The 27,529-nt window shown below is 37.7% G+C and overlaps 1 protein-coding gene across 1 annotated transcript; it reads left to right on the top strand.

Annotated features, from left to right (window-relative positions):
* The first annotated feature begins 21,962 nt into the window (after nucleotides 1-21,962).
* Nucleotides 21,963-24,332, top strand: LOC116248240 (transcription factor bHLH137-like). Its single transcript, XM_031620908.2, has 8 exons — nucleotides 21,963-22,391; nucleotides 22,515-22,667; nucleotides 22,755-22,820; nucleotides 22,910-22,978; nucleotides 23,073-23,156; nucleotides 23,266-23,448; nucleotides 23,564-23,678; nucleotides 23,827-24,332. Exons 1-7 carry the CDS (start codon nucleotides 22,077-22,079, stop codon nucleotides 23,648-23,650), a joined length of 957 nt encoding a protein of 318 aa, XP_031476768.1. The 5' UTR covers nucleotides 21,963-22,076; the 3' UTR covers nucleotides 23,651-23,678; nucleotides 23,827-24,332.
* Nucleotides 24,333-27,529: the final 3,197 nt, after the last annotated feature.

The raw sequence follows: 27,529 nt of genomic DNA, 5'->3' as shown, positions 1-27,529 counted from the left end.
ACGTGCATATCATGAACGTAGAATAAACAAGGATAGGCAACCAGAAAACCTAGCTTCTTCCGTAGCATCCTGTACCATCTCTACCACTACTACCATTATTACAGAGTGTGACACATGTTTCCCACCTTGAGCAATCAATCAGATTCTGCCACTCATTCATCTTCAGAAGATCTCAATTCAATTCTTCATGATTTGTTGATGTGCTTTTTTATTATGCTTTACGCTTATATGGCAATGCATGCATAATTGCTTGAATATTGCATTCCAGCCGACACTTGCTTCAGATCCATTAATTCACTAATTGGGAGGATAATTGAACTTTAAACCTTAATTTCAAGTTGAATAATGTTGAGTCCAATGACTTGACAATGTAATCATGGTTTGCTCAGGGATGTCAATGAATTGGATTAGCATCAGATATACATATCCCGCCCAACTGCTTCAAAAAAAAATCATATATAGAAAATATTGAATACCCAATCAAGGAATCTTGTCCGATTTAGATTTAAGAAATGACATCTGAACAGATTCATCTTTTTGTTTTAAATAAATATCACATCAAATTTGGCTTGAGTTTCAACTAAATTTAATATTCATATACTTTGAACATTGGATTTTAACGTATCATAGTTCGGACTCGGTTGTCATGTATTTAAAAATCGGATTTCAATGTGAATGTGAAAATAAAAGTACGTACGATTTAGATTGGATTTAAATTGTGAAGTTAAAACTTGGATTCTGATTACTATGAGATAGATTTTTCTTATTTTTTATACAAATTCAAATTCGAATTCAATTATATAAACATTCGATAAAATCAAGTATGGTAAACAGTAAATCCGAATCCAATCCAACCCATTGTGATTGAAGAGTTACACGTGAAAGTTACTCGGTTTCGTCAAACATCAAGAGTTAATTATTTGGAGCATATGACCATTGTCATGAAGTAACATCTACTCCTATCTTTTCAAGGGATGGAAAGGAATTCAATAACGAATTCTCTTCTGCGTGTATCTCTCTCGAGGATCTGAAGAGTTCTGTAACCACAGGTTCAAATCTGTACGAGAAAATGAAATGAAAGAAAGAAGACACCGCGTCACACAACCATTGGAGAAACTTCCTTCGTCTTTCCCCTATAGAATCCAAGCGATGAAAAACCCCCACGGCCGTCTGCTACTGCACGTTGATTGGCTTCCAACTGGTAAAAGTCTCTTCAAACTTGTGAGCTTCCCGCCGGCCCACCAGTCAGTGACGCCGGTTCAAAGTCACCGTGACCAGACAAGTGGAAGCCCTTGCTCATCTTCACCATTGTTGTTTTGCTATACATGGCCAAACTTCCATTGAGAAAGATCCAAAACGCTCGCCCACCTAATGATCCCTTCATTGCAAAACAAAACAACATCCACGACGCAGGATTGTTCCGTTAGTAAATTGGCAGTCGAGTGATGGCGACTTGCAAATTGGCCGGTCACATACCAGGCAGTGCAACTTGTCGACTGCAGAAAGAGGAATAGGAGGAAGCTACGAGCACCAGGCGCACACTGCGCCGTGAAGAAGGAAAGAATATTTTGTTAATCTATTAAAAAGAAAATATCCACCATAGTCTTTGTATTTTTTTTATTTTTAATTTTGTTTTTACAAAAAAAATTATTTTTGAGTATAAAGTAAAGGTATTTTAGTCAATAACCATTCTATGCACAAAAAATCATGCACAAAAGCGTAGCCGTGGGTGCTTCATTGTCTAGTCATTGGGTTGTCAATTCAAGTCTGCGTGTGAAGATCAGGCCACATCACGCCATTGATTGGGCCCAAAGCCATAAATTTTTTATGAGGAGAGCTAATTAAAGTTTTTAAATTTTAACATGGATAATAGAGATATTATTTTTCAAAATTTTTATATAAAACAAGTAAAATTTTTTAAAATTTATATGTAATTTTTTTCTAAAAACAATTTTGAGGTTAGGCCACGACCTAATGCAGGGTCCCCCTTGACTTGCCCTTGATTCCATTGAGTAAATATGAATAAGGAACTTTCATTTTTTCAAGGGCTAATCTTTGTGTGACAGCTTTAAATGACTATTTCTTACTTCAAGACGCTTCTATATGGATCATAGATATCTTTAGAAATGTTGGAATGAAAACTTTGCATTAAAAGCAGGTCACATTCACATTCGGATTATTGCATTTTCAACTAAGCTTTAGTTAAAGTTGAATGTGCACCGACTCTATCTTAGGCATCGACACAGCTCTGAACCCATGAGGCATGAGTAAAGCAGGGGCTTCAGCTTTCTTAAAACCAGAAACTAGCTACTAATCGATGGATCTCTTCAACTTGCAGCTAAGGATCGAGATTGCTAACTGAATGAGAAAATCTAACGAAAACAGAGATGAGAAAATCTAACGAAAACAGACTCAAGTTTTGATATATAACAGAAACATGTTCAACCTTCGATTTCTTGTTATTCATTTAACACTCTACGTCACCTTTGGAGCAGGCATCAAACTAAATAAACCCAAATTCAATTAAGCTTTCTTATTATACCAGCAACGATTGAACATATCTTTGTTATAAAAAATTTCGTTCAACCGTTATATAGCAAAGGTTGGTTTTTCAAACAAGTGATCCCTGCAGCTGCTGCATTACAAGTTATTGAAAAATCACTTCTTATATTTTTTTGTCACTACTTCAGATAAATCCTGTAGGGATGGCTTTAAAAATAAGTACAATTAATTTTCTTATATAGTCACAGAATGAGACTATTGTACCATCATTTCTTAAAAAAATGCTGCACTTGTTGGTTATAATCTTTTGTTGAAACTCATATTTGGAGAGTTGTCACATAGGCGTGTTTGATAGTCTTGGATTTCAAACATGAGGCTGAACTAAAAATCCCTTGTACGTGTAACCCACAGAGTAAACAAACAGTGGATTTTTACCAGTATGCAAAAAGGGAGATTTGAGATCATCAGTATAGAGACAAAATCTCATATTTCAGTTCCGATGAGAAGGGGTCTGACCTCAAATACTCGGACATGAGATCTTCAGTAATCTCAAATCACCTCGAATCTCATATCTGACATAAACAAATGTCCCTTGGGGAAACCAAGGAGTCATCAATCCGGGGTGCATGTATGACAAAGGACTATTTTTGAAACAGTGTGTTCCCTCCGCCCCATGCCCTCCCATTAGACACGTGTTCCCCGCCCCGACCAGCCCTAGCAGTGGGCCTGCTGAGGTGCGTGCCGCGGAGTGGGCGGTGCAGGGCAGGGCAGCCATATAAACTAATCTAGTACATGACCAACCTCCATAACTATATAACTTGGGTTGGGCATGGCATGATCTTGTGTTTGTTCTTATAATTTTTTGGACATGAGGACCACAGTTGTGCAGATCATTTTGAATAAAGTAACTTGAATATGTGAATGTACCAAGTTGAGCTGTGTAAGCAAACTTGCCCTCTGCAAAATGCTCTTTTTCTTCCCCAGAATTTCCACTCCAAAACTGTTTATATTTTCAAGAAATCGATTTTATTCATCTTCCCTGCAAAATGTCTGATTCACGTTCTCCTGTTCAACATCCGATAGGATGGTTGGCGACCGATATAAAGTAGAACTTTGGAGGCACAAGGGTATGGTGTTAGGGGTTTTATACTGCGTAAACATTAAAAAAAAAAAGTTTTATTTTTATGTACTTTAAATTAAAAATTGTAAAATTACTGTACAAGTTTGTAAGTTTTGAATAATTTTATGTTTTTACACACCAAAAACATGACATGTCGGCGAGGCATAGGCTCAAGCCTGGGCCTAGGAAAAACAAGGAAAGTGAGCGTGTAGGCTAGGTCAAGCACCAGACCAACTTGGGGAGAGGGCGTGGACCTTCCTAAACAGACCGACAGATATTTTTATCGGCCTTTTTAAAGGAGAAACACAGAGTTGATCTTATGTTGGGGAACACAGCACCAACTCTTTCGAAATGATTTTTGAATTGAAGGAGAAAAAGTTTGAACAAGTTTTCTTAGAGATATCCAAGTGATGATGATGTTCAGCTAACCCTCACACTTTAATTTAATAGATTGGTTGTTTAACGGTAAGGAGGGTATGGACTCTCGTTATTTGGTAATTTTGAGATTCCTTTTGGTAATTTTTATATGATTTAAGACATTAATTTAGAAGGAACTCGGCATTAAATTTGCCAACTTATTTCAACACAAAAGTAGGTGTACGAAGCAAATATTCAGAATTCAACGGCTCACACATATATCTATATCCTAAAGTCCAAGAAAAAGACATGATTTGACGCTTTTTGATAAAAATTATATATATTATATATATATATATAAGGAATAAAACCCAGTCCTCTTAAATTCGTGTTAAAAAATGTTTTAAACAAATTGGCAACCTTCTGCTAAGATTAATTTAATATAAAACATGTTTTATATTTTCAGGTTAATCTCCTGATCAGTGTCGATAATCGAGCTGATTTCCATCAAAATCTAATATATACACGTGGACCTTATAGATATATGTTTTCCTATAAGGTCATTTAATATTGCTATTATATTTTGGTGCATTTTCGGGGTGACCAGGGCATTAAAGTTTAATATGCGATTAATGAGGCGAGTGTTAAAGAAAGAGGGTGGTGCTTCACATCATTACTGTGTTTCACTTCATTAAATTGATCATCAATGCAGCAATCGCAGTAAGATTCACAATTTGATATTCTGCTGTTCAGATTAACAGCATTTACTACCATGATCAGGCCTTTAAATGAAATTGATAGTGCCCGCCCTCTCGGCATCTTTTCTCTTTGGTTGGTGCAACCGATCGACACTTATTGATGCTCAATCATGGATTCTTCTAGTGAGCTAGCAAGCATCCAAGCCGGTTATATGTTCTTCCGTTCAGCGAGCATTCAAGCTGGTTATATGTTCGACCAACCTATATGAGCAAGTGTACACAACACATAGTGCCACTTGGACTGCCCTACTCCTAACTAGGGCTGCACACGAGCCGAGCTTCATAGAACAAGCCTAAACTTGACTCGATAGTACATTGTCGATAGATGGGGAGTAAGAAATTTTTTATTACCGAGGCTTGAATTATATTTTCAAAATTTTAACAAAGGCCGAAATATGATTTTTCAAAAATTTTTACACAGACTAAATGAAAATTTTGTAAAACTACATGTATTTTTTTTTTAGTTTAAGGAGGGACCATGGCCCCTGCCAACCCTTGGCTCCGCCCTTGATGGTAGAACTCCAGCTCAAATTGTTTAGCTCACTTTCAAGCATGTGTCATTTCTTTTAACTTGTTAACTGTTTAGGTACTACTTATCTAACTATTCGCTCATTATATGTTAGTATTAATTATGTAGTCAAGCCGAGTCGAGTTTAAACCAGTTTAATTATAATAACTCGAGCTAAACATGTTTAACATTTCGGGCATACATTTGAAATCTAGATTTACTCATTTACAATTTACTTTTGAATGAGAATTATGTTTTTGTTTCTTTTTATAATTTCACGATAAATTCATGATTTGTCGTTAATCCATTATGATCCATTAATGTTTGACACCTTTCTCTTCCTCTACATGCAAACCAAAGCCTGTTGTTTGGTAAGTAATATTTTTTTACCACATTTACCAAACTAAATTGATCGATAATTTTGTGGGTGGGAGGAAACGAGAAGTTGGTATTTGTTGGTAGTAAGGAAATCATATGCATTGCAGAGTGGAGATTGGGATTATACGTAGGTGGTACGTCAGTTGATGTTATAGAGCGAAGGAATGTTAGAAATTCGACGAACCATATAAAAAAAATAGGAAATGAAAAAAAAATTGACATCCATTAAGAATTCGGATATAAGAAATGACAACGGATAGGGTTTGGATTTAAGCAAACATTCCGGATTCAGATTCAGATACAAATCAAATATAGTGTTAAATAAATATCCTATACTCAAACGTCTGAAATATGATTTAAATTCGTTAAAAAATTAAATAAAGATTCAGAAGTTAATCTTAAAATCGGATTCAGCTTGGATTTGGGTTATTTTGATTTCAGATTTGGGTATGGTATAGATTTCTCTTCATCAAAAATGAAATATGACTTCTTTGATTTTCCTTGTTTTATTAATGAAAAGGGCATATCTGCTTTGGCATTAGGGCTATTTTCTTTTCCAGACTCTTTTTTCCCCAAAATTAAAACCTATACATAGTTGTTTGTTTTACGATACATAATTTTTTTTTCAAAAAATATATATTTGATTATTCATATATTTTTATTTTAATTGTTTATATAGCAAAAGAATTAGCAATAGATGTGCTTTCTGTTGAAGCAAAAGTGCGTCCAGGCATCAAAACCATACATCCCAAGCTCAATTTTCTTCAAATGGTGAGAAAAGTTCAATACCTAATACTCCTCTCAGGGGAGCAAAAATTGTCGATTGCAGATGTTTCATATTTTCCTTTCATTATATGAAAGTCCCGAGGAGTGTAAGATGGTCGGTCAGATTGGTGAACTGAGGAAAATCTGATTGTTAGTTCGATTCAAGTGGGTGCTACTTACCGCTTCCTATTTAACTTCCAAAACAACTTTCGACCCTGAGATTTTGGGAAAAACGAAAGGCTTGAGCTTGTTGCAGGTATCTTTTTGATGACATAAATGTTTATGTGTATGATTTCGTTTGTGTCACACATGTTGCGCTGTTTAAAACTTTTAAATTGGAAGGATATGGAAGAGACCGAGAGTTCGTGGCCTTTGGGAGTGACAAATAAATTTGCAGTGAACTTCTTTATGTTTGGGTTCCAATTTTGATGACAGATGTTGGACACAATATTTATGAATATGAACTGCACAGATTGTACAGAAAAGTGTATCAATTTTACCAATATTAATCATCCAAGAATACGTGCCCATCATGAACGTAGCATCCCTACCACTGCTACCATTATTACTGAGTGTGACACATGCTCCCCACCTTGAGCAATCAATCGAATTCCCCATAAGATCTCAATTCATTTCTTCATGATATGTTGATGTTCTCCTTTATTATATTTTACGCCTATATGGCATTGCATGCGTTGCTTCAATATTGCATTTCCACCGACAATTGCTGCAGATCCATTAATTCACTAATTGGCAAGAGAATTGAACTTTAAACCTCAATTCCAAGTTGAATAATGTCGAGTTCGATGACTTGACAATCGCGGTTTGGATTAGAATCAGATATATATCCAACTGAATTGCTTCAAAAAAATTCAGGTATGGATTAAAATTGAACACCCAATCAAAGAAATCTAATCAGATTTATATTTAAGAAATGACATCTGAGCAGATTCAGTTTTCGTTTTAAATAAATATCATATCGGAATTGGATTCAGTTTCAAATAAATCCAATATCCGTATACTTTGAACGTTGGTTTTTAACATATCGTAATGCCGTTCGGACCCAGTTGTCACGCATGAACGTTGGATCTGAATTGTGAATTTAAAAATTGGATTATGAAGACTATGAATTAGACTTGTCTTTATATGTATTTAAATTCAAATATGAAGAACATCAAGAGTTAATTATTTGGAACATATGACCATTGTCATGAAGTAACATCTACTCCTATCCTTTCAAGCGATGGAAAGGAATTCAATAACAAATTCTCATCTGCGTGTACCTTTCTAGTGGAAACTGGGGAGGTTCTTCGCCATTGTTGTTTTGCTATACATGGCCAAACTTCCATTCAGAAAGATCCAAAACCACACCTGCTGATCCATCCATTACAAAACAAAACAACATCCACGACACAAAATTGTTCAGTTAGTAAATTCGCGGTTGAGTGACGGCGACGGAAGAATCGGCGTGCCACATATCAAAAAGCGCAACGTGTCGATTCCAGAAAGAGCAATGGGGAGGGATCAGCGAGCCCGCGGCTGGGCCGGCCGCGGGTGCTACATTGTCTAGTCATTGGGTTGTCAATGCAAGTCTGCCTGCAGGCGTGGCGCAGGCCATTGATTGGGCATACCAGACTCATTTACTAGCAGTTAAAAGGCTAAAGATGCCAGGCCCAGCACCTTCCTAGTGGTCCCAAGTAGCTAGCTCCTGGTCATCCCAGTGACTAAGTATGAATAGGGAACTTTCATTTTTCCAGGGCTGATCTTTGTGTCGTAGCCTTAAATGATGCTTTCCTGCTTGCAGACGCTTTTATATGGATCATAGATTTCTTGAGAAGTGTTTCGGCTCTTGTTAAAATTTTGAAACTATAGTTTGGTTCCTAGGACAAAAAATTTCTGGCTCTGCCCCCTGGGAGTGAGTATTTTGAGTTGAAAGCACATCATATTCACATACGGATTATTGTGCTTTTTATTGAACTTTGGTCTGAGTTGAAGGTGCATTAATTCTATTACAGGCATCGACGCAACCTTAAACCCATGAAGCATGGGGAACGCGGGACTTCGGCCCTCTTGAAAACAGAAACTAGATAGTAATCGATGAGCTCCTCCTGTTCGCGGAGTGAGAAGAAACGATCGAGATTGCTAACTCATAAATTAGAAAATCTGATCACGAAAACAAACTCAAGTTTTGATGTAATAACATAAACATGTACAAGTTTCGATTGCATGTCATTCATTTAACTGCTGCCTAGATCACCTTGGGAACCACCGTCAAACTAAATAAATCCAAACTCAATTAGGTTTTTTATTATAGACTTTTTTTGTTATAAAAAAAATTGTTAAAACTTTTCTATTGCAGAGAGTGTGATTCCTGCAGCTGCTGCATTACAAGTTATTGAAACAACATTCCTTACAATTTTCGACTATTGTACCTTCATTTCTTAGAGAAATTCTGCATTTTTTGTTACAATCTTTTGTTGATACTCTTACTTTGAGAGCTGTGATATGGGTGTATTTGATAGCTTCATATTTCAAATCACCTCGGATCTCTTTTATGTAGGACCTACAGAGTAAACAAACATTGACTTTTTGCCGGTATGCAAAAAGGAAGATTTGAGATACTCAGTAGATGGTCAAAATCTCGCATGTCACGTCCAATGGGAGGGATCCAGCTTCAAATCTGAGATCCTCAGTAATCTCAAATCACCTCGAATCTCAACTCCTTGTTCAAAAACAAAAGAATCAAGGAACAAAGTATGAAGTCGCCAATCTAGAATGTGTGCCGACAGCCCGATTTTCGAAGAAGCATCTTCCCCCCGACCCACGCGATGCCATTAGGCACATGCCGAGACCAGCCATGATAGTGGGTCTGCTGACGTGTTTGTCGCGGAGTGGGCGGTGCAGGGCTGGGCAGCCAGTATGACACCCTCCCATTTTCCCCGTAACATATAGACTCCCTCTAGTGCATGACCAACCTCTATTATAACTACATGTTTTGAGTTGGAGATGGCATGATCTTGTCTTGTAAGTTTTTGGACGTAAAGAACACAGTTGTACAGTTCAATTTGAACAAAAGAACTCGAACATGTGCTTGTATCAAGTTGAGCTGTCTATCCAATGCCCCCTTATGGGGCCTTGTTAGTTAATTAACAAAATGTGGGCATAACTGTGAGGCTTTCATCTTTCTTGATATTTTCATGACATCAATTTTATTCATCTATCTTACAAAATGTCTGATTCACATTCTTCTATTAAAAATCTCATCCTCCTATTAAAAATCTCCAAGGTTGGTTCACGCAGTTTGCAAGCTAAGCAAACCAGAACCTTAGACACATAAAGGTATAGCATTAGAGGTTTTTTGCCAAAGATGGTTTCCCTTTAGTAAACATTATAAAAAAAAAAAAAAAAACTATAAAATGGCCTGCAAGATAAATAAAGGGCATGTTTGATACATAGCCTTGGATCTAAGATCTGAAGTGTATCTGAAATACATACTTTGGAGATCCTGTGTGTAAAGCCATAATAGATTTCACAAAATGTGGGTTTCAGATATCCAGGTTATAAGTAGCAAAAAGGTCTTCAGACTTCCGATCTTGGAACTGGTGTCACTAGATTGGACTTTTATCCAAATCAAATTCAAACACAAATCCCTATTGAATTTGGAAAGATACCGATTTGTTCGACTGGTTCAGGTCAGATACCGATTCGTTCGACTGGTTCAGGTCAGATACCGATTCGTTCGACTGGTTTTAGTTAAAATCACGGTGGATCCGACTTTGACAGACCCTTTCGTTTCTAAAATCCCGAGGCATTTTAAAATTTCTAGTGCAAAATCCGCAGCAAGAAATCGAAAGGCCACAATGATTTGGAAGAGTTCTCCAAGGGAAACGCTGCACTGGACAACTTTCAAATCCAAATCTGTAGGTCCTATCAGACAGACCCGGACCCGTCGGTTCTGCCCAATTGCCGTATTAAAATTTCTCTCTTTCTGAATAGTTTTACATCAATGCTGGAGTGACATGGACAGCACCTCAAGGTCCAGTCGCAATCATATCTCGTTGCCAGTTGTGCAATTTCAAACCCCTTTCGGAATTTAAGATAGTAACCTTCTATGGAACTTCCCTCCCAGTTACGTTACGTGGCTGATGAATAGTTCCAAGGCTTGTTTTTGACCGGACCACTCTTGTCACAAGTACATTTTTTACCGCATTCTTCATTTCCTACAAATATATATATATAGCATCAAAATTAATTAACAAAAATATAAAAAAAAAAGGGTTTTGAATAATATTACATGTTTAATGACGGCAAAAAACGACGTGTCGGTGAGGCATAGGCTCGAGCCCAAAATCCACATGAAAGAAGTAAAGTGGGTGCGTAGGCCGGGTCAAGCACCAGACCCACTAGGCCCACTTGGAGAAAGGGCGTGGGCCTATCTAAATAGACCGGTAGATATTTTTATAAAGGAGAAACAGAGTTGCTGGGGAAGACAGCACAACTCTTTGGAAATGATCTTCGAATAGAAGGAGAAAAAGTTTGAACAAGCTTCCGTTTAGAGATATCTAAGTGAGGATGACGTGTGGCTAAACTCTCATACTTACGGTTTAATAGATTGATTGTTTAAAGGTAAGGAGGGTATGGACTGCCGTTATTTGGTAATTTTGCGGTTCTTTTTGGTCACTTTGTTGAGTTTCCACCGCATGCATGGTAATATGAGTAAACTCATTAATTTAGAAGGAACTCGGCATTAATTTGTCAACTTATTTCAACACAAAAGTAGGTATGCCGGAGTAAATATTCAAAATTCAACGGCTCACAGACATGTCTATATCTTAAAGTCCAATAAAAACGGCCTGATTTGACAGTTTTTCTGTATATATATATATATATATATATACACAGGCACGCACTTACCAAATCCTCATATACTGGTAATAAAAGGTCAGTTATTTCTTTTTCAATAGTCTGAAATACTCTTCAAAGGAAACAAGAAGTTTCATTTAAATAAAATCATTTTTGTCATATGACAGATATTTCAAACTCTTGAAAAAACAACTTGATTTCAATATTAGCAACCTAATCTCTAATGCTACTTGTTTTCCTGTACTCATTTAATATTGCAGTTACATTTTGGTGCATTTTCGGCTGACCTGGCCTTTAAAGTTCAATATGAGATTAATGAGGCGAGTGTTAAAGGAAGAGGGTGGTGCTTCACATCATTAGTGTGTTTCACTTCATTAAATTGATCATCAATGCAGCAATCGCAGTAGGATTCACAATTAGATATTCTGCTGTTAAGATTAACCACATTTACTAGCCTGATCAGGCCTTAAATGAAATTGATGGTGCCCGCTCTCCGAGCATCTTTTCTCTTTGGTTGGTGCAACAGATCGACATTTGTGGGTGCTCAACCATGGGTTCTATATATATATATATATATAAAAGAAAAAGGAGCCCTTAGTATCGGGCTATTTGGTAAGATTGAGACAGATACGTGAATTATCTAAAAAGTATTTCATAAATCTATCTTAATTTTTGAAGCACATTCATAAAATAATCTATAAGGACAAAGTTGAAAAATAATAAGTGAAATGTTGTGAGGGCATCAAACTCGTGCAGTGTATGTTTAGTGGTTGAACACTCATACACATATATCGAGCTTAAGCATGATTTGACTTGGGAAACTCAAGCTCAAGCCGAGCTCCATAGAATAGACTCAAGCTCAACTCGATAATACAACATCAAGCTCGAACTCAACCAGTGGCACAGCCACATTGTGCCTGGTGTGCGCATTTTCCCATACCAACCTTTTAAAAGTTTTAAATTTTTATATAAAAAACTTAAATATTTATTCTCATATATATATAAGTGTCCTATATTTGAGTTTGTATAAACAAGTGCCCCTCCAACCAATTTTTCTAACTCCGCCACTGCACTCAACTCATTAACTTGTTTCTGTCGAGTCTGTCTAGTTTTTTTTTAACTCATCAACTCATTTAGTTGTTATTTGTTTAACTATTATCTATTATATTTCAACTTTCATTATGTAGTCAAACCATTGAGTTCTTACAACTCGGGCTCTACTTGTTTATAAACGGGTACAATTTTGACGAGCAAGTTCGAGTCAGGCTAGAGCTAGCTCGACCCATTGTAGCTTTACCCTTAACTTTTCAATTATGTTCGAACAGGTTACATGTTACAGGTCTTTGTAAGGGACCATGCGTCATGAGCTAAAAAGCGTCAAAATGCCCTTGTTCTTTAAATGGAAAAATCTCTTCTATAAGTGTACTCTGCATTAAATCGTAGCTCCATTTTCTTTATTAAACACTGGCTGCATGAAACACGCGGAAGCGAATGCAACAACACCTACAACAAATTGTCAAGTAAAGCTTTGATTTATATCAACTTGCTTTAGAAAAGAAAATAAGTGACACATCAAACGTAACACTATCGTGTATATCTATGCTTTAAAATTTGTCCTTTCCTTGCAGTGTCGCTAGAAGTTAGCGGAACACAATATTAACAAATTGTGAGTTGTCTTCCACAAGTCGATTGAGTATGGACTGAACAAGGTGATTAAACCTGCTGGCATGGTAAATAAATTGTATTGATTACATTAATATATAGTTTGATCAACCTTTACATTGTTAATTAAATTTGCCCACAAAGGCATACATATGTCAGCTACGCAATATCCAACGGCCTTGTAAACAAACTTCTTTCTTTTTTGAATTATAAGCAGGGGTTAGGGATGTTAAGAGGTCGAATTCCCATCTAAATATACCGTTAACCATATCCAAGCCAGGAGTATTGCATCAATACTGCCCATAAGAGAATTGAAGCCCTAGGGCACAAGGCCTATTTCAAGTTTCTCGAGTACCACTCCCACCACACTTCAACTTATGTGTCAATAGCCCCTATTTTTTGCAACACAAGAGATCATGGCCTCGAAAATTCAAAGCAAGAACTAGACGTCTACCAGCCCCTGCCTTGACTAGTGTGCCAACTCTATGGGGAATTACACTTTATCATATATAATTTATTGGTGTTCATATATTCAAATTCAAATCAGATTCAAACATAAATTAAATGAAAAAATCTTATACCATATCTAAATCTGAATTTTAAAATTTAAAAAAGGACTCCAACTTATATTTTTCAAAGTAGAATTTGAATCTGGCTTTTAAATGCACAACCGAATCCAAATGGCATTACGATATGTTAAGAACTGCTTTTCATAATGCACGTACATTGGATGCAGGATATGAATTTGTAGATCGAAGTCAAATCCAAATTTGATCAGTATGTTATTAAAACTGAACCCAAACCAGAATATGATTGAATGTCATTTCTTAATGCAAATATGATCCGATCGTTTCCTAAATGCATATCTGATCTGATGTTATTCCTTCGTCATACTGGATTCTTTTGTCAGTTCGATTGATTGTCCAATCTTAATCCGATCCATTGATATCCCTAGGATTATACAGCTATCTGATCAACAAGCACAAAAAAATATATAAATATACCTACAAATATTCCTTGAAAGGTCTTCAATCTGGAAGCTGTACATGATATATAAATGCTTTTGCATCATGAAGTTATGCATGCTCGTGATGCATCACATTATTCAAAATAATTAATATGCGTTCGACAAAATAGTTAATAAGCACAAAATAGTTAATAAGCAAGCATAGCATATGTCCTTAGTTTTTTATTTGTTAGGTAGTCTGCAAATTCTTAACTATTTCATACCATAGAAACTAGCGAATTCTCTCAATTTGTCAATTCAAGTAGTGTATGTTTACTGTTCTGCGTTTACCAAGCTACTTAAACATTCATGAACAAACAGTTCTGCTAACATCATTTTTTATATCTTTATATATTAAGTATTGTGGATTGCCAAATACCAAGCTACTTTAAAATTCATAAACATGTTTTTATACATTAAATGTTGTGGATCTTTGTCAAAACTAACGTCCACCCAAATATGTGTAAAATGTCATCATCAACCATACTGGGTAGGGAAGGATGAGACTAATTATAGTTTCTCTTTCTTCATTATCACATTGGGACGTCAATTGGAGCTTGATTGAAGCATGATAACTTTTGGACTTACCCTATTTAGACTCAACCTCAAACATATTTATATGTTTTTGTAACTCTATCCATTGTTAGGCTCAGGATGTTAGTTTGACGGATCTCAACCTGCTCCTTAGCAGTTTTGGATTCAGCCCGAAAAAAGGCTATGAACCAGGATAACCAATCACTTTAACAATGTCTTTATAAGTCGTTGATGATCTCTCACGATCTTTAATACAAGATTGAAATTTTGGGGTGTTATAATCTATCATCCCTTAAGATACACGCATCCATATGTAAGGTGCCACAGTTTTGATTGTTAAACTGTTCTCTGATACGATTGTAACGACCCAACCCACTCCCACACAGAGCTCGAGCCCTAGTTTGACGGATCTCAAACCACCCCTAAATAGTTTCAGACTCAGCTCGAAAAAAGTTAAGAACCAGGACAACCAACCACTTTAACAACTTTTTCATAAGTTTTTGAAGTTCTCTCATAATCTTCAACACAAAACTAAACTTTTAAGGTGTTAGAGACTTGATTTCTTTTCATGCCCCGTTTGAATGAGAAGTTGACATTCATACTCCACAGTTGATCTTACATTATTTCATCAAGCTAAATCCTACCACTCTACCCTAAGAAGTTGACTCCATGCCTGCAATAGTTCAATCCATAAAGCAACTGTGTATTCTATAAAAGCTAATTACAATGACCCTTTTTGTCTTGGGAAAAGTGGAAGATAGACAAGGAAAAATCCAAAAAAGGGATGGCTGTTTTAGTCCAAAATTACTACCACTCTCGTTTGTCTGCACTTCTGAAAGGTGATGCAGAGAAGGAGAGAATTTATTTTCCCTGTTTGGTAGTTTCCTGGATCCCCAAAAAGCTATTTACCACAGCCTTCTATTCTGTGGTAATTGTGCTCAACCAAGATCCAGAGAGGACATCCTTTTCTTGTGATTTATGAGATTTGTCGATTTGAAGAGCAATATGAAAAGTTACAATTAAAGTTGGAGATGTGCTCACATTCTGCAATAAATTTATTGTGGTAACTCTTACAAATACAAGCTTTTTTATTCACTCGAGAGACAACTTCTGTTGCAATAGGAAGGGCAGAGCCTCTCTCCATTGATGGGTACCTCTCAGATGCCTTGCCGGCACTTTAAAATCAGTCCCTATGCCTCTACACTTGCTACTGCTATCTATAGCACTGCCCATCTCTTGCTCTAGTGAGAGAAAGAAAGAAGGAAGAAGTTACTTTTAGTGAACCAACATCTGTCCATGGCTTCGGGACAAAACGTCTGCCACACCCACGCATATGCAGATACGTAGGGATGAGTTTGAGCCGAAGACAAACGATGCTTTCTTGTGCTTTGCTTACAAAACCAGCTCTACCAATATTATAACTTTCGATTCAAAAGATAGGAACGACTTTAAAAACAAAAGAGATTCAACTGTATAATTTTGTGTATGAAGTTCAGTAATTTTAGTTTTAAAAGCACTTTGATGTGACAAATTGGTAAATCTACATTTCTAGAGGCTTTCGCTCTGTCTCTCTCATGGTTCTTTGGTTTTTTTATCTTGAATTGTCTTTTTTTTCTTATTTCAAGTAAGCTGTAATCTGATTTTAATGGTGATGGACAATCACTTGAGTTTGGTATTGACATTCTCGACACAGTGTTCCCAAAACCTGTACCAGAGACATGGGTTGCTGTCATACCAACAAATAGTGTTGATTGAATGAGATCTCTCTCTCTCTCTCTCTGGGGGTTATCCTGCGGTAACTAAGACTCGATTCCCCGTGGAAAAAATATTTACTTGAGCTGCCGTGAAAGAAGTTATGGTTGTCTGGTAATGACATAACCCTTCTGTTGTATGGATGTCGGTTTGCTTCCTCCTTGTTGGGGAGGGAGGGTCCCTGAGGTTCGTCCCGGGAAGGCACTATACTTGCAGTGTTTTTGTTGTTGTAGAGACGAAGAGCATGGGCATGTGGCCTTACCCTCCTTTCCATTCTCTCCACAGAGCTTCTCCTTCTCCTCCTCTAGTCGGCATCTGGTAAGACCAACAGGAGCCAATACGGCCTCACTCGATCCTGCAGCCATGGACGCCCACTCCTCCTTCAATTCCCACCTCAATCTCCGTTGCTTCCTTACCACCCCACCACAGCTAACTGCAACAAATCTCAGTCTTCATTCTTGCCTGTTGGGGTGAAATACTCTAGCTATCTATCTCTCAACAATAATGCTTTTGTAATTTTGCCGAGATGGGGCTTCTTGCTCTTGTCAGATCAGTCTGTAACAGCCACTTTGAATCCAATCGGCTAACTCCCCGTGTGGATTCGGCCAACTCCCCGTAGATGGCTACCTACCCATCTGATCATGTCGTCTTTTCCTTTATTAAAAAGTTGGTAGTTTTTAATGATCAGCTTTTAAGCTCATGAAGAGCCTCATTGTTAGGGACAACTAGATCATAAAAGGTCATTTGGTTGATAAGACGTTTTGAGTTCGAAATTTGAGATGGACATTTTCGGCCGCAGGGTTAAAGCCAGGTGTGCAACCAGACCGCTTAATTGACTCGAGAAGGAAACCCCCATCAACTGAACTTTCTCGTCGTCTAGATCTATTTTCTATCATAACCAAAGCTGCAGCCACTCCGTTCAAGAAACAGATCATGGTTTAAAGCAAATCTCTTCTCAAAGCTTCTTCTCTACCCACCTCATTTTTGCCAACTAAGATTGAAAAAGAAAAATCTGTGGTTGAAAAGAATTATGACTTCATTTTTTATGATCAACACCCAACATTTTGTTCAAGAAAAGAATGAGATTCAAAGATCAAAAGGTACAATGGGTCTAGATGGCAGACGATAAGGAATGAGCATATTGGAATAAGTCTTGGGAAAGCCCTAATAAAGGCAAAAGATAAAGAGAACTCCATCCATAACTCTGTCTGCATATTTAGGGATAACTTCAAAGGCCACAGCTGTAGATGTGTACAAACAAGTGATTTGATGCCCGCTGAAGAAACATAAAGAAGTAGAGGAAGACAAGCGAAAGCTTGGAGGAAAAAAAGTAGGGAAAAAGTGACACCATGGAGCATTAAAGAACATTTATAATTCAGCTCTAATTCAAACAGGATGGAAGATTAACATATGATAATGACAATAGCTAACCTCATCTATGATCATTAAATACTTGTATATGGTGTTAATGATGTTTTGGGGATACTTAGATCTCTTCTTCTATGAGTTAAAGGACTAAAAGGTTTTAGGTCGTATAGGCCTCTACGAGTTCGCATGCTTGTTTTAAGGATCCAAAGACTTCTTTTATAGGAATGAAACTTTAGGGAGTGTCATGTCTTAAATGGATACTTTCTGTAAGCTCATCTAAATTGCTGAATTAGCTGATTCACCGAATCAGCAGCTGTACGACACAGTATATTTTTACAACACTGTAGAGAACTGTCTGAAAGAAAGAAAACAAATCAAACTCATATATATATATATATGTGTGTGTGTGTGTGTGTGTGATACAATATTGTATTGAAGAGATGGATGAAACTTTTAGTACAAGGTTTGTGGATTTTGAACTAAGAGGAAATTTAGCCCTAGCTCCAGCCATATGGGCTCCTCTCATTTGACATGGGTTAGTGGTTTGGTGCCCTTAAATATGAGCCCTAGAGGACACTTTATGATTATCTTGTGAATCTGCCTAAATCTTTAGGTAGATTCATGAAACATTAGAACTAATGTTCCATGAATTTGACCAAATCTTTGTGCAGATTCATGAGACGCTCAAGGTGAGTCCCTATTGCGGAACATTCAACCTCTTAGGGATTGTTTGGTTGTAAGGACACTTCTGAGCATCTCATTCATGGAACGCTAGAACTATTGTTGCATATACCAACCTCAATCTTTAGGGTAAATTGATAGGACACTCAAAAAGTATATGTTTTGCCAAACGAACCTTATGGACCTTGGTTGGTGCCTTTAGGTACGAGTCTTAGACTTGACTTAGTGCCCCTTCACTCCATTCAACCAAAACAAAAAGGAAGTTTCGAGCCTTTGCAATTCAGTCTTTCGACCATCAGTGTCCATTAGCGAAAAATTTCTAGCTCCACCAAAGCCAAAGAAATGCAAGCATAGCTTTGACCTTGGAGCAAGGGGCAACCTCATAATTCTTCTTAAGTTCACGGTCCAAATGCTTTTCTAAGAATTGAAAGGGAAACCACATATTGGGGTTAAAAAAGAGTAATCCTCTTTCGCTCCTGTGCTTGTATAAATGCGTTCAGAGCAAGAAGTAGAAGCTAGGGCCCATTCTGGATAACATAAACGTAAAAAGATATTGAAGCCACCAGCAGGAATTATTAGCCGTTAGTTTGAGCATTACATGTTTGGAGGCTTCGGATGCCATTGGGTTCAATATTATTTTTGTGATAATACCAACCATCGCTTTGAATTTTTTTATGGGCACACTGCATTATCTCCGAGTTTGGCCAGCAAAAGAAAGAGAAAGAGAAAAGAACAAAAGGTGTTAAAGTGGGCATACTTAACATTGCTTGCATGAAGGTTCGAGATTGAATTTTCCTCTTGAATTATTGGAAAAAAAAAAAAGAATGAAGCTTGTAGTAAATTGGGCACTTAAAGGGGCTTAACTTGAAATTCCTTGAATTGAACTTATTTCAATACTGAAATTTTATTATCTAATTCTCCTCACTTCAACTATATTTAGAGAACATTATCTCATCTTCAGTTGTCGAGAAATGAGTCATCTAATCACAACTTAACAATTTGACAGCTTGAGAGGGCGTTATGTAGGAGGTAGCTGGTGAAGAGTTCGAATCTCGTTGTACCCTTTTGGGTGACAGAGTCTTCTATATCTAGCCCAAAAAAATCACAACGTCTAAAATATCTCTTACCCTCAAATTTTGCACCCAAGTGTACACAATACTTGAAATTTAAGATGTTTGGCATTAACCACACAAGAAAAAGGAAAAAATTGTACCCTTATATTTGTACTTGCCGTTCAACTGAGATGCCGTTCACCGACACCTCGTGTTTTGTGTTTGTGTGTATTCACTAAAATGCAAATTTATAAATTCATTATGGGAGACTTAGTTATTTTTAGATAATATAAAGTGATCCCAGCTTTTGTAGATAGAATAATATGTGAGTGTTTCATGAGTCTGTCCTAAGATTGGGGCATATTGATTGGGCATGTTTAGCAGATTCATTGGACACTAGAAAGCACGTCTCCAGTACATCTGCCTAAGTTTGAAACAAATTCATGAAACACTCACATACTGTTTCATACGTCAAACGACCTCTAAAGAGACATTTGGACAATGGAACAGTTTGTGAATGTTTGAGGAATGTACCAAAAAAAAGGGGCAAATTCAAAGAGCACTAGAATCCAATATTACATGAATCTGGTTTAATTTTTGAGATAGATTTATTGGACACTCACAAATCGTTCTTATACAAACACCCTTTGAGATATTTTATGTAATTGGTTATTAACAAAGATTTCAAATTTTTTGTTTGAAAGAGGCTTGAATTACGTCATGGAATTTATGGGTTTCACGTCAGGTTCTTGCTCTCTAATTTCAGATCTATAAATTTAAGACGCAAGGGAGACCTTAATAGTCCTCAAATCAGCTTTCTGTCAGAACCATGAATTTAATATGAGCCCCACTTTAAATTAAGCACCCTCAAATCAATGATATGGGGTAATCAAATGCCTCCTCAATGCTTCTACAAGGGACAATTGCGTGAATTCTGCATCTTCGTAGCAGGGTTAACTCCCACCAATATGGTGATATAGGAGGGAAGATGTGTCACCCCAAAGCACCGGAGCTTAATGGGACTGCTGTTGGTCCCCATTGTGTTTGATACCTTGAATCTTAGACCGAATGGGATTTAAGGTCTCAGGATCTTAAATTCACGGATTCTAAATTCTTATTTTCTAATAGCTGTAGATTCGTATTTTGTCATAGCTGTAATATCTTACGTTTGAACGCAAGTTACATTATACATGTGTAAACCCTGATATAAAATTTTGGGCAACCAAATCGTCTTTAGGAAGCCGTTTGATGTCCATAACAAATTGATTCTATCCAATAATTTTGCTTTAAAATTTGGGGTAAATTCATATAACCTTATGTTACAGGATTTCATGAATCTGTCTTAATTTTTAAGACAGTTTTGTTAAATAGTAATAATTTATTATTGATACTAAATAGCCCCTAAAAGTGCCACCTAAAAGGACAAATCCAATTAGAAAAGTCAAAATCCAAGGTCTTCTTTCAAAAAATCCAAACCTTGCTGGCCTCGATTTCACTTTTCCTTTTTCAAGCTAAGCATATAAAAGGTTAATGTCTAACTAGCAAGCTACTTTTTTAAGCACACCCTTTTCAAATTTAATAAGCATTTTTAAAAAAAAGAAAAGGTGAAAAGAAAAATTAAGAAACCGAAAACTCTGTCCTTTTTAGGCTGTCGGTAAATACGCCTATCTTTTGCAGCTGGGAGAAAACTTGAACTATTACTTGGAAAACAAAATGGGCCACGGATCCATTTTGTCGTATCTCGGATTCCTATCATATGGAAATTTGAATTCAAACACTACTATAAGCTTTATTATTGCATTATATATAAAGCATATGTGGAACCAACATATATACTATCTTTTATTCGTTCTTAGATGAAATTTTACAAATGCAATTATTGTTAATAAGAGGAACCATTGTCATCATAATTTTAAGATTTTTTTTTTCTCAAACGAGCACACCGTAGCTGGTTTGGCTGGTGGGTCGGTGAGAGTTCATTTGTAGTTCTATTTCTGTAGCTTTTAAACTTTAAACAATGACATGCACCACACTTAAATGAAAGGGTGTATTTTAGAACCATAAACATCTTCAAGCAACCTTGGACCTCAGAAAAAAACAGAGAGATGACTTTCACTGCCAATTAGAGTTGAATATTCTTTCCATGGAACGACAGTCATTTTTTTGAATATGACACTGAATCGGCAGAATTAGCTGCCGCTTCGCCAATTTAGGAGAAAAGCGGTCGGTTCATGTGTCCCCTTAAATTCTGGAATTCGTCTTACAGTTTTCCTGTCAGTTGGGTTCTCATTGATTCCAATTTGATCTTGGCAACACTGTTAGAAGCTTATTCCTTATCATTGATTTTTGATTAATTAAGTTTTAACTGTAAGAAATCGTGAATCATGTCAGCAACAAGTTGATGATTTACACAAAATTAAATAATTTCCCTTTAGATTCGCGGACAGAAACGAACGTCCATGTGTACATGAAGTTATTTTAATGATCGCTAATCCCTAAAGAGTATAATCTTCTTCCCGGATAACGAGGGACAGTAGAAATTGGAAAAAAAAAAGCACTATCTTCGGACTAGTCAAATATAGAGAGAATTTCATGCATGGTGGAGGAAACGCTAGAGCCGCTTGCTCTGTCCCTCCTCTTTATATAGACCATCGTGCTCTCTCCCTCTGAACGCCCACCTTTCCTTGACTTGCTGTTTGCACTACTGGTCTCTCTCTCTCTCTCTCTCTCTCTCTAACTCTTTCTCAATTATCCGCAATCCATCCTCCCAATGTCAGCCTTTGCAGACCACCCTTTTCTAGACTTTGTGTTGCAGAACGATATGAATGTGAGTCAGATCAGCAGCACTCGACCCTCTGGTTCTGAGACCATGGTGGGTGCTTCCCCTGTTCTTCCCCCTCCTTATGGTGCCCATTTGGATCGTCACCATAACCACATTCATGGCCCTGGCTCTCTGGGCCAGATTGTGGAGGTGATGGAGGACTTGCAGAAGAAGGGTGGGCAGGAGCCCGAAATGAGGTGCACCAATGTTGGTGATCAGAAGGCGATGGACAAAAAGAAGAGGAACTCTGATGTTTCCTGCAAGGTAAATGCAAAACCAAGAAAAACCCACGAAGCGAAACGCAATATAGGCTGAAGTTTGTGTACTTGTGTTTCTCCTTTATGCTTTTTTGCGGTCGACTGATGTTTGGGTATTTGAGTTTTCTAGGAAACGAGGGATGGGAAAGCGAAGAAAACGAAGGTTGGGAACAAAGCGAAAGAGGCAGAAGAGAAGAAGGAAAACGACGATTCTACAAAAGGATACATTCATGTGAGGGCAAGGAGAGGACAAGCAACAGATAGCCACAGCCTTGCAGAAAGAGTAATGATCTTGAAGAATTCGAAATAGTTTTTCTGCAAATTGAAATCAAATCTTAAACTAAATTTTCTTGTTAATATGTGAATGAAGGTAAGGAGAGAAAAAATCAGTGAAAGGATGAAGATGTTGCAGGAGCTTGTTCCGGGCTGTGACAAGGTCTGTGAACTGAACCTTATATCGGCTTCCTTACTTTCTATTTTCCCCACTCTTTTCTGATGTTGCGGCGTGTTTACTTTGTGAAACAGGTAACTGGAAAGGCCCTCATGTTGGATGAAATAATCAACTATGTGCAATCCTTGCAAAATCAAGTGGAGGTAACTGGTTTGTGACTTTGTTGGCGTAAAGGGACAATTATCTACTGTTTCTAAATCCTCGGTTAACTGACTTTCAAATTTTGAACAACTCCAGTTTCTGTCCATGAAGCTTGCCTCTTTGAATCCCATGGTGTACAACTTCAGTGTCGATCTTGACGACTATGGTGTAAAACAAGAGGTAAATTTCCTTTCGACGGAAATTTTCTGCTAGCTCTATTTACATGTTCCGCAGTTGCTCTTTGCACTTGCTAATCTGTTTCCCATTTTCTTGCTTTTGGATCTTACAGAGCTTGTCAGCTCCATTACCAGCACTTCAAGAGTCAAGTTTTTCACCTTCCGCAACCGAATCTGATAGATTTTCTCGAGCTGCTGATGGTTCTGCTTTTCCCATGACAAACAATTTCTCCATGCTGAACAGTCCAGACTACTCCGTTTTGCTTCGTGACCTGAACCAAAACGCTGCATCTCAGGTACAGGAAAACCACCTAAAGTTCCCCGTCTGTCTGACTCTGTTTGTTATTAAAAATAGAAAAAGATGAAGAAGACCAAAACTTATGCTGTACTTTTTCGTTCACTTGCTAAAAGGGACATGGCGGTCTTGTATGGAACATGGAGAACCAGATGCAGAGGTTCACTGATGAAGGATTGTTGAAGAAAATGGGTTTCTTTTAGTGAAAAGTAAACCCTGCACACACACACGGTCAGTCAAAATTCCCAGCATCTATTTTATGAAAGGATTTGTACCATCTGCTACAGCAAAAACTAGCTCTAAATTCTCTCGCTTCCTTTTCTTTCTTAATTTTTTATTAGTTACACTTTTTTTAACAATATCTTCTTTGGTATTTTAGTTTTTCAGATTACAAGAGGGGGGACCTTTCACGACCAAAATCAGCAGTTTCTGAGAAGCCCACCTGAAGATACAAGCATTTGTTGGCTCCCAAAAGTTTCAATGAAGTGGGCATCTTCACCTGAACATCCCTGTTCCTGTCCCTGAGTGTCTTCTTGCAAGACACAGGATGGGGGACACAGAAATGTGAAGGAAATGTAGAAATAAGAGAACCCCAAGCAAAAAATAAATAAATAATTTTTGCTTTCTACCTTTTATACATTTTTTTGTCCTTTAGTTTTCTTCTTCTTTGGTTGTTGCATTCTCACCAATCTACAGGATCATGAAGTGACTAGAAGCTTGTTATGGGCGTCGTTCGAATTTCCCTTTTGTATGCTTTGCTGAAGATTGTTGCATTCTTTTCCCTTACTAATCCGTTAGACTCTCTTGTGCATGTATAAATTCCTCTTGGGGAAAAGGATATTCAGTGTATATATTATCTACCAATCTACCAATTGTTTCTGGCTCTCTCTCTCTCTCAAGTTAGTTTCGTTCTTTTGATAAGTAAACTGGTTTCTAATTCATTGGATAAAGAGAGAAACTTCTTCGAAGATGATGATCTGCAGCAGGATTTTAATTGCTTGACACATCTTCCATACTTGGGGGGTCCAAGGCCATGTCCCATCTCTTGGTTGCAGTGAGCATCTTTTTTCTTACTATTGTGACATCACCGTCAGTGGGAGGGGTAACCCTGGTTACCATAATTTCCTTGTCTCTTCCATGGTATGGCATAACCAAACAGTCCCAATGTCAAAATTATCACGCCACCCTCATGAAAATGCTAAAATTTCGTCTGATGGCCCCTCATTCAATGCTCTGCTGCCATTGCAATCTTTCATCTGATACTGTTATTGTCCACATCTGCCTTCACCTAATGTTAAGACAAACCTGTCAACAATCAAGCTCATAATAAAGTAGTTAATGTCCTTAACTTATCCCTGTACTGATTGCTACCATTATACTAACAGAAATCCAAAAAAAATTGAAAAGAAATAGAAGCTGAAATGGCAGATCCATCTAACGCTCTCAGGAAGGGCGAACATGAATCTGGAAAGTAAGCAATTAAGACCGATGTCCAAAATTTCAATTGGATCCTTTTGTGGTAGACATAAACAAGGCTGATCTGTATATGTCCAAGATCCAAAGCTTTCAGAGATTAAACTTTATGTATGCACCTTTCTACAATATGTGAGAATTAAATTACCATTCTGCTGGAGACGTGCCTCAAAATTATGCACGTGTACAGGCAAAACATGCCATGTGTGCTTGTTCTGAATTATGTGTTTTCCTGCCAATAATATTTACATGCAACTGATAAAGCGTTTTAGACTCATGCTTTGCAATTCTAATCTGCAGATTAAATTTTTGTACTGTTGATCTCAAACCTGCCCATGTAAATCCCCATCTCTCTCTCTCTCTCTCTCTCTATATATATATATATATATATATATATATATATATATATCCTCTCATGATCAGGGTCTTTGATGCTTCAACAGCAAGTTGAGTAAAGGACCAACTTTGGAGAGGACAGGGGTTGTTCTGCTGGCTAGAAAGAGCCAGAAACCACTGGACAGGATTTAACCATTACTTTACTTTATTCCCACCCTGTTTAGTGGATTGAGTGCGATGGCTGGTTGTTCCAAGTCTACGGTCTCCAAAGGGAGGAGGAGATGAAACGCAAGACCCACTTGAGGTCACTCCCAACTTTACCATCTACAGTTTTCCTGACCCTGCATTCCCTTTCCCTCTTCCTTTTCCCTTTCACCTCTACCTTCGTTTCTTTTCCTATGGAATTTGACACTGGGGTGTGTTTGACTTTGGATTGAAAGTGATTCCCACTCAAAAGAAAGGTTTAAATTGATAGACAAACAGTCCCACAGCTGGTTGATATGTGCATGTGGAATGAAATCCCCGAGATTCTGGCTGTTTATGTGGATGCAAGTTTGAAGGGGTCTAAAAGATTGGCTAGGAGTTTTGGTGCCACAGGCAGTGGTGGAGTCGGAGAGTGGCATTGATCCATCTTAATATTGCAATGGATTGGATGCATGTATACCTGCAAGGCATTGGCCTGTGGTGTGGCCCATATGGCTAGGCCTGAGTCCAACACTTGTTAAAATAAAAATTTTATAAACATTTACACAAGGTGGTGTGGGCAGTTGCCCACACCAACCCCGTGGTAGCTATGCTACTGGCCATCGGGACTCCACAGGCATTCAAATAAAAATATGTCAAGCCATTCACACCCACGGTGTAGCGTGCACCTCTCACTTCCAGAAAAATTAAAGCCAACAGGAACCTATCCTTCTTAATTAGGCACCAACACTACCCTTAAATTTGGGGAGAGGTGAGGCCACGGCCTCTTCCTGCCCCTGCTCTTGAGTTCATGACTGCTTCTAGACTTGGATGATTACACTTTTTTAGTTCAAAGACTATGCAGCAACTATTTGTAGTCGTTGCTAGTAACACCTATAGGAATCAAACTGAACAAACTGAAGACACTTCCTCAATACAATACAACCCCAGTTATGTAGCCGTTGTTTTGAACTTTTTTAGGAATTTATGTGAAGACAAATCTTAAAGTTGAAAAAAGAAAAAATAATGGGTATAGTGGGAGAATTGAAGAAACCGAGAAGTGGGGCCACCAGTCAACCTAGCACCTTCCGGCTGACCGTCCAAGCGTCAGAGCGACAGATTCACAGGCAGGTTCCTTCCTGCCAATAAATTTGAAAGTCTGCTGCAGAGATTTTCCGATAGGCGGATGAAAAATGCCCAAAAAACTTTTCACAGTTTTTGTCCCTTTGTGCTTCATATGCTCTGCAGCGATATACAGGAACTAAAGAACAATGTAACTGACGCTTGTTTCTCCGGGATTGGTACCGACTTCTCGACAGAGAAGAGCGCTTCTCCTTTAAATCTTCGTTTCGATTTTCCTGAACACCGGCATCAGTTGCCCTCGACTTTATATCGCCGTTGAGAATTCACATTGAATTACCAAATCTAAAGGCTTTTGGGGATTCACATTGGATTTTCAAGAAGAAGATCATAATTTTTAAAATGAAGCCTCTTTTGTTAGAGTGTGGAATCTGATCTCTGCTTAATCAACTTCCTTAGTTTTCTTAACTGCAAGGTCGTTACTGTATTTTTGTCATTTTAAGGTGTTGCCCAAATTCTCATGTTTAAGAAGGAGCCGTTATCCTTAGTATTCTTGTTTCCTAGTTATTGAAAACGCTGTGTGGCCATGGACGTAAGAAAACTTTAGCCTACGAACTACGTAAACTCATTGCGTCTTTTTTTCTTCTTTTTCTCCTTCTTCTTTTGATAATGTGAGTGATAGAAAGAGATAGGCACTCGTTCCTAGCAGTGTTCACATCTTAAAATGTTTACTTGGAAAAAACACTTCCATTTTGTACTGATCCGCTCAGTCTAACAAGCCGAGCTTGAGCCGTAAGACACAAGTTCGAGCAAGCTTAGCCCAGGCCTACTATGGGCTCGAGCGGACTTTTGCAGCCCCAGCTAGGCTTGAACTCGGCTCTTATCCTGCTGGCCTACCAGAACTGGTTTAAGGAAATGAAGGATCACCCATGCCAGTAGTGTCATAACTGTGCATGCAAGGTGACAACCATAGTATGGCCCATTATGCCAAACCTTTTCAGCTTATGAAA

The sequence above is a fragment of the Nymphaea colorata genome, chromosome 2, assembly GCF_008831285.2.
Source record: "Nymphaea colorata isolate Beijing-Zhang1983 chromosome 2, ASM883128v2, whole genome shotgun sequence".
In the NCBI taxonomy this organism is placed as follows: Eukaryota; Viridiplantae; Streptophyta; class Magnoliopsida; order Nymphaeales; family Nymphaeaceae; genus Nymphaea; species Nymphaea colorata.
The sequence above is the reverse complement of the archived record's forward strand: the minus strand, read 5'-3'. Positions and strand labels throughout refer to the sequence as shown.

What these genes read in the sequence shown, in the direction of transcription:
- LOC116248240 (XM_031620908.2), top strand. Translation starts at nt 22,077, where the DNA reads ATGTCAGCCTTTGCAGACCACCCTTTTCTAGACTTTGTGTTGCAGAAC. An exon ending in ACTCTGATGTTTCCTGCAAG is followed by an intron (nt 22,392 to 22,514) that starts GTAAATGCAAAA and finishes TGAGTTTTCTAG; the next exon opens with GAAACGAGGGATGGGAAAGC. An exon ending in GCCACAGCCTTGCAGAAAGA is followed by an intron (nt 22,668 to 22,754) that starts GTAATGATCTTG and finishes ATGTGAATGAAG; the next exon opens with GTAAGGAGAGAAAAAATCAG.